We start from the raw sequence: 7,509 nt of genomic DNA, 5'->3' as shown, positions 1-7,509 counted from the left end.
ACTTAGAGTATATCTGGGTTTATGAGAATCAAGATTGAATGATCATGTTAATGGACCAATCAAATTCTTGCAATCGGATAATGAAATATCAAATTTGATATTTGATCCCAAAATACTATCTAAGATATAAATTCGAAAGCGACTGAATACGTAACTTTGTACTAATAAATCCTTTTGTAAAACCATATTCGGATGTTAGTGCTATTTGTTATATCTGATGAATGTTCTACTTCAGATATAATAATCACATAGTATGGATTGAGATTTTTCTTCTAAGTATCAAACCTGATGTTATTTGTATTATCGTCAAATCTGATGGTTGAGACCAACAGCCCTAAATCAAAGTGTTGGTCTTCTCTCCTTTATTTTTTACCCCAACATTATTGGTGTTTGAGTGCGAAAAATGTTTTTGAAAACGTAACCTAAATGCGGGTAACGATATAAAGAAAGGTGATTCCATATTTGTTGCTTCTAGAGGTAGAATGTGAGTTGAGCAACCCTTACCCCTTAGGTTGCCCTAACACATGAGATCAAATAGGACAATGGTAAGGGTACATATACTAACATAAACTTCTGTTTATAAAATCTCATGATGAGATAAACACGAAGGAATTAGTACCCTAAAAAGTTTTGACACATGAAGTTTCTTTTCTTCACATCGAGATAATAAGTGAAGTTTAAAGTAATGTTTTAGGTCTAGTTAATAACTCTAGGCACCTAACAGATTTTCTGTTTCTCGTTTTCATTACATTTTAAGGTGGTACGATGCACCAGTTTGTATTTGGTTGAAAAGTATTTTATATCCGTACCGTGATAAGTTTGTCATCTAAAGGTCAGAACTTAGAGCGGTAGCCATTTCACACATAATAAAAAAACTAAATCAAAGCTAGCAATTATATCCAAAAAGTAGTTGTTGGCGGTTATTGAATGATCTATTTCAGTAAAAAAAATGGTCCAAAACCAATTCAAATCAGTCCTTTAATTATAGTTCTATCTTATCTTCACTTGTCTATAACTGATCTTTATCTCGGAAAGGACGCTTGATTGGTCAATTGAGTCGGTCTTGGACCTAGGCCTATGCCTGGTCCTTCTTATAAATCGTCCTAAACGAGTTGGTCCAGGCCAATCGAACGTCCCGATCCAAGATGTGCATTTGTAGTAACTATATATGGACCAAGGGTCCAATGCATTGAAAGCAATACAGTTTTTGCTTTTATTAATATGATACTCATTTCAGAAAAGTAGAATTTTTCAAAGAAAAATATGATACTTTTATAGTTTAAAAAGGTCAATGCGTAAAAAAACAAGAAAGTGACTGGAATTCCTACCCATCATGGAATAGAACTTGACACAACTCAAAACAATTTTGTGATATAACTACAATTTTGTCAAGACTTGTTGGTACAAATTCTAGGCAAATATACTGAACATAGAATGTTACACCGTCAGTAGAGTTCATCTAAGAAAACACCTTATAAATGGTAGAACCGAAAGAAACCAATGTCAAGAGTGACGGAATCGTATTTCTTTGTTATTCTACTGGTTATGAAGCATATCGAGTCTTCAATAGATGAAATCATATCACTAAGAAGAGAACTAAAGTAGAAGGAAGATGATGATAGAGAAGTCAACAAAACAAAAGAAACGTAAAAACTAAAAAGTAAATCATTACCATAGATGGTGTTGTAACATCTTGTCATGTCAATAATCATGATGTTGATCAATGAAAAACAAAACCAAGACAAACGAACTACAATCGTACTCGAGAGCAATTTTTCCAAAGAATAATTCAACGAAGGATGAATTTCGATGACCACAGATGTTGGAAGATAATAATCTCGGGATAAAACGATTGAAATGTGAGTTGATTTGAGAAGTAAGTTAATGGTATGATTTTTTTATAGGGAGGGGGGAGACCCCTCCAGATCAAGGCAAAACACTAAATACTAAAAGAAGACAATGAAGCGCTCGGGTAGGAGGCAAACCTCAACCACCAGAATATCCAAGGCATCCTGAGGGGAAAGAAGGAGGAAGACAGAAAAAGAAGAAAGAACAGAAAAGAGAAAAGAGGGAGAAGGGGAGAAAGAAGAAAGGGAAGGAGGAAAAGAGGGGAGAGAAAGAGCGAAGAGAGAGAGAGAGAGAGAGAAATGGTATGATTTTAGTAATTGTAAGAAATGAATCCATCAATTGTTTTGACATGGAGGGGGGAGACCCCTCCAAATCAAGAAAAATACTAAAAACGCAAGACAAAAACGCACTCGGGTGCATGGCCGTCCCTGGGGGAGGGCGGCACGGGCGCACGCCCAGGGCCCAAAATTATCAGGGGCCCAAATTTTTCCTTAAAAAATACAATAATAGTCTAAAAGAATTTAATGAAATAAAGAAACCCAAAAAAGTTGTAACATATAATAAGAAGCAAAAAAATTTAGTACATAATAAGGGCCCAAAAATATATCAACTAATTATATTGGAGAAGAAAATAAAAAAATTTAATTGGTCATTCATTATATGCTATTGTTTATTGTCCCTCTATTTTTTTTTTTTTATCTTCAACAAGGTCCAATGATATTGGTTATTGTTATCTCTATATGCTTGACTGTTTTCATACTTCAACAATTCAACGTTAAGATCATGTGCTTGTTATTGTTATATATTTTTGTTGGATATTTTTATCAATTTCTGCTTCTATTGTATTGCTATTTGGTTATGTTGTTCTAATTGTTATTGTTAACTATTATTATCTATTTTTGCTTTTACATAAAATATTTTACTATTGTTTGACAATCAATCTATTGTTCTTATAATTTATGACGTGTTTCATAGTTTTGTGATTATTCAATAATTTTTTTCTATTAGATGTATTTAGTAATGTCTCTTATATATGTCATGTTCCTTAAACTTTTAATCTTAACATTTTATTTTAGTTGAGCAAAAAAAGAAGGAAAATAAAATTTAAATATATATATTTTCATCAATTGTTTGACTTATATATCTTTCATTGGGATTCCACCGCACTACAAGATTATATTTAAGTACTCAAACAATCATTTGTTGAGCTTGCATATTATATGTTTAATTCATTATTTATTCTTATTAGATTTCAATGAATCATCTTTCCTTTCATATTCTTATTGATCCTCATTTGTCTACTTGTCTAGAAAACCTTGATAATCTTCTTTATTATTGATCTTTCATTGACCCTCACGATTAGTTCATTCACACGAATTCTCTTTTTATATCAAAATAACACATATTTCTTGTTATGAACTAAAAAAATTCTTACTTTTTTTTTTATCAACCATAGTTTTTATACTCTTGGTTTCAAATTATCTAATAAAAAGTACGTAAATTTAAGTAATCACAAGGGTGGTGCCTGATTGGTTTGAGCTTCGCTCCAAAGGTCACAAGTGCCTGGAGGTCCCAGGTTCAAATCCAATAAGGAACAAAAATCCCTTTGTGGCCATGGAAGTTCAAATGCGGTGACTCCGGCCTATCTGCAAAGCAGGTGGTTGCCCTGGGATTAGTTGGCTCATATAGCGGGTTGATATCCAGGTTAATAAAAAAAAATTAAGTACTCTCTTATATATCTATAATAAGATAAATAAGATTTTTTCCTCAGTAAATTATTAGCATTTATTGTAATCAATTTTATACTAATGAAAGATATTTATTGAATTTTTTTCGTACTTACCAAGAGTCACTACAAGAAAGGTGAGCTTTGACGATGCGCCTTTTAGCGATGACATGTTTCCACCATAAGTTATAATAACGACATGTTGGTATATACTCTTTCTGATGATCAATAGACTTTTAGCGATGCCAAAAGTCGTTGCTAAGTCTTGTTTCTTACAGTGGGCCCTATTTTTACGTTCGTCCAGGGCCCATAAAATATCAGGAACGGGCCTGGCGGGATGGAGGCGAACCACATCCACCAGAAAAAACCAAGGAAAAGGAGGTCTCCATCTCAATATGAATCAAAAGTAGAGCATGTCTACAAAACATATATGGATATGAACTACAAAAAGAATTCCCATAAAAAGCATAGAAAACAAACAAAAGAGAACATCTCTTCATCTAAATTCTTCTACAATCTCATGAACCCTAATCTCTCTCTCTCAACTTCATTCCTTCATCTAACTTTCTTTATGGTAAACATCTATATATATATATATATAAGCTCCACCCCCTTCCTTCCCTTCATACCAGCTGTACAATCAACCAATTAAACAAACTAATTATGCTAAAAACCAGTAGTAAATAGACCGACAACGAACGACTAACATGCTTCATTAAGTTCTTCATCACATATAATCCATCGGTGGGTTCATGTTCGGGATCAGCTCTGCCTCCGGAACCTCATCCGGCATACACTTGTTTCTCATCTCCACCACCTTCTTGTGGGAGTTTGAATGCAAAGAAGGCACAAATGTCGGACTTGCAGCAGGCCGGTATTCCGGAAACAGCCGCCCGGATTTGTAACGCACACCACAAGCGTTGCACAGTGTTTTTGGACCCATAGGTCCCGCACGCCACTGGGGCGTTTTCGTAATTTCACAATGCATACACTTTCTAACTCCTTGCCCTCCCGGGTTCTGGCTCTGGTTCTGGGTTTTGTCTTCTGGGTTGAATAGGGCATCTGGTTTCTTTGGCTTCTTCTTTCTCTTCTTCTGATCAGGGCCGCCACTATGAGACTCAAGAGGGTTCTCGGATTCCATGGGAATTGGAACTGGTACGAGGTTCGAAGTGGAAAGGAGCTTGATGGCGGCACGAGGGTTGAAGGCTGGTGGCCGAGGACGCTTGCTTCGAGCCCGCTGCGGCCCACGATGAGTTGGACTAAGCGGAATCAACTTGCCACTGCCTGAGCAGGAGGAAGAGCTGGAACTGCTGCTACTGCTCTCAAGAACCGACACAGGACTCGACATCTGGAACGGGTAGTTTGCCACCACCAATGGCTCCTTTTTCACCGAAACATTCTCTTTGTTTATTGTCATTCCACCGCCAGAAAACGAGTCTTCCACAAAGTTCGAAAGCCATTCGAGCTGAACGATATCCTCATACTGAGATTACACATAGGGGCATATAAGTACAATGATGATCAAGATTTCATGGTCAAGTATCAAGATACAAACTTTATTGCATAGTATACAAATATTTATAGCATATATCCAATGGGTTGGTTTTTAACCAAAAATGATTAAAACCCATTACAATATACAAAATTATAAATAACCCAAGAATTAAATGGGTCTAAAAACTCTTCATGACTTCTTCTGTAATTATTAAATAACCGTGTTCTTTAAACAATGGATGCGGGTTTTGAAAGCAACAATTATTAATGATGGGGTCGACCAAAAGACTAAACACTCCCTCCCTCGCAAAAACAAAGCAAATTTTATTTGATTGCATGTTTTAGTAAAAATATTGAATAATGGAATAAAATAAATAATTCAGAGAAATATCATATAATGATTACTAAATAACAAATTTGAATTTTGATTTTTTTAAATTGGGGGACTCAATTTATTCTTGAATTGTACGATAAAATTCCTCTGATTTCAAAGTATATGTTGATAAATTCAAGAAACCATACTGGTAACAAATTCGAGAAATAATTGCCACCGACTATTTTTGTGAATTCCAAATTTTTGAATTTCAATAACAATAAATGATAAAATAATCCAATAAAAAACAAAAAAATCCAAACTTTTTATCTTGTGTTCATTCTTGGTGAAGAGGGAAAAAGAAACTAATGTTATGCTTGAACCAGACACCGATGACACTATATTCCGATCAAATGACATCATTGTTTGATTTCAATTCCAAGTGATTTTATCAAGCAAATGATTACTCACCGGAACGGCGAGCTCTGCAGACAGGGCGGAGGCACAATTGCTATCTGAAAAGATGGGGTCGGAGACCTGCAACTCGTCGGAATTGTTGGTCCAAATGTTGGAAAAACTTTCACAATTGACAGAATTGAGCGTGGTGTCGGTAACAGGAGGAAATTCGATGAAATCATCAATATGATCGAAGAAGCTTCCACAATCTATCTCCTCGGTGAAAGTTTGTCCCGCCATTTCCGTTTTCAACTTCTGGGTTCGAAAGCTGAAAGCAAGATAAAATACAATGAGTAAATGTTCCAAATCATTTTACATATAATTGGTTCTTCTTTGCAAACATGTGACGATTCTTGCAAAGAGAAACACTAAAATACAACACTTGAACAACATGGTGATTTTAAATTCAGAAAAGACCAATTGCAAATATGGAACTTTTATCCGAAATTGTTAGAAGTTAACATAATGTAATGTTCTTCTGAATTATGTTAAAAACAAAGGTTTGTTTGTAATGAGAATCAAGTGTGATGTTTCAAAAAGCGAATGACCTTTTTATCGTGCTAACGTGCCAGTGATGAATAACAATGGTGAGACAGCTCACATTGGTTTTACCTGGCGCATTTTAGCAAGCAAAGAGTTGTGAAAAAAAAACAAAATGAAATAACCAAATTTAGCTTGAAGGTACTAAGATTCTACCTTCGTAGACTTAAAAAATGGAAGAAATGTTACCCTTGTTTTCAAATTGCATTCAGTTTTGTAGTAAAATACATAAATTTGTAGAAGGGAAATGTGTCGGTTGCAAAGTAAAACCAGTTTTGCCTTCTTATGTTTTCCAGAAAAACAGAGGAAATGTAGAGGCGGAAGGGAGAGTGGAGCAAACCTTTAGTTTAGGATGCAAGGGGGATACTTGAAACTTGTAGATTTTGTAAGAGAACTACCTGCAAATGAGAAATTCGGAGATGAAAAACTGAGGGAAAATCAAACTCAAACTGTGAAAATGGTCAACAATTAACTGAAGAACACGTATGGGAAGTGAATGTATGTCTGTTTCCCTAATTCCTCCAAGAACAAAACAGAGTAAATTGGTATGAAACTGACGAGAAACTGAAGCGAATTGCAAACAGAAACTATTAAATTGGTCCGAAATAGCAGAGCTGTAAAAGAATTCAAGATAACCAGCCCTGCGCTCTATTTTGATCGATAAAAATGGGATAAACGTCCTCTGTTTCTCATTTCACAATACCAAAAACCCTGCAACTTGCTATGAATCGGGAGAAAAACCGAAGCAAATGCCTTACAAAAGGGATAAATTGATTACACATTAACATTTATATCGAAGAAATTGAAGTTTAAAAGTGCAAACCTGCGCTTTAAACCCTAATTCCAGCCTAAAATCTTCAAAAAAGTACTAGTAACCGAAGCAAAAATAAATAAATCCTTTCTCAATGCGAAACCTTCATTGACGAATCGAAATAATCCAAAATGAAATGGCAAAACCCCTAAACTTGAAGCACGAAATCGAAACCGATAATAACTCTAAAATCAAACAGAAACTCCGGGTGTATATAGAGGCCGAGATTAGGAAATTTGAAACGAGAGAGAGGGTTGTCAAGAACCCTAAAAAGGGAGGGAATATGAGAGAGAGAGAGAGAGAGAGAGAGAGAGAGATGTA

The 7,509-nt window shown here is 35.2% G+C and overlaps 1 protein-coding gene across 2 annotated transcripts; it reads right to left on the bottom strand.

Annotated features, from left to right (window-relative positions):
* Positions 1-3,970: 3,970 nt before the first annotated feature.
* On the bottom strand, positions 3,971-7,457 carry LOC112509664 (GATA transcription factor 8-like). Of its 2 annotated transcripts, none has more exons than XM_025114740.1 (4): positions 7,201-7,457; positions 6,718-6,775; positions 5,853-6,105; positions 3,971-5,057 (listed from the first exon to the last, which is right to left on the bottom strand). In XM_025114740.1, exons 3-4 carry the CDS (start codon positions 6,075-6,077, stop codon positions 4,302-4,304), a joined length of 981 nt encoding a protein of 326 aa, XP_024970508.1. In that variant the 5' UTR covers positions 6,078-6,105; positions 6,718-6,775; positions 7,201-7,457; the 3' UTR covers positions 3,971-4,301. The 2 variants fall into 2 exon arrangements, with proteins under 2 accessions (XP_024970508.1, XP_024970509.1); XM_025114741.1 differs by having other exon boundaries at positions 7,292-7,457.
* Positions 7,458-7,509: the final 52 nt, after the last annotated feature.

The sequence above is a fragment of the Cynara cardunculus genome, assembly GCF_001531365.2.
Source record: "Cynara cardunculus var. scolymus isolate 2C chromosome LG 3, CcrdV1, whole genome shotgun sequence".
Taxonomy (NCBI): domain Eukaryota; kingdom Viridiplantae; phylum Streptophyta; class Magnoliopsida; order Asterales; family Asteraceae; genus Cynara; species Cynara cardunculus.
This window is presented reverse-complemented; position numbering and strand designations above follow the sequence as displayed.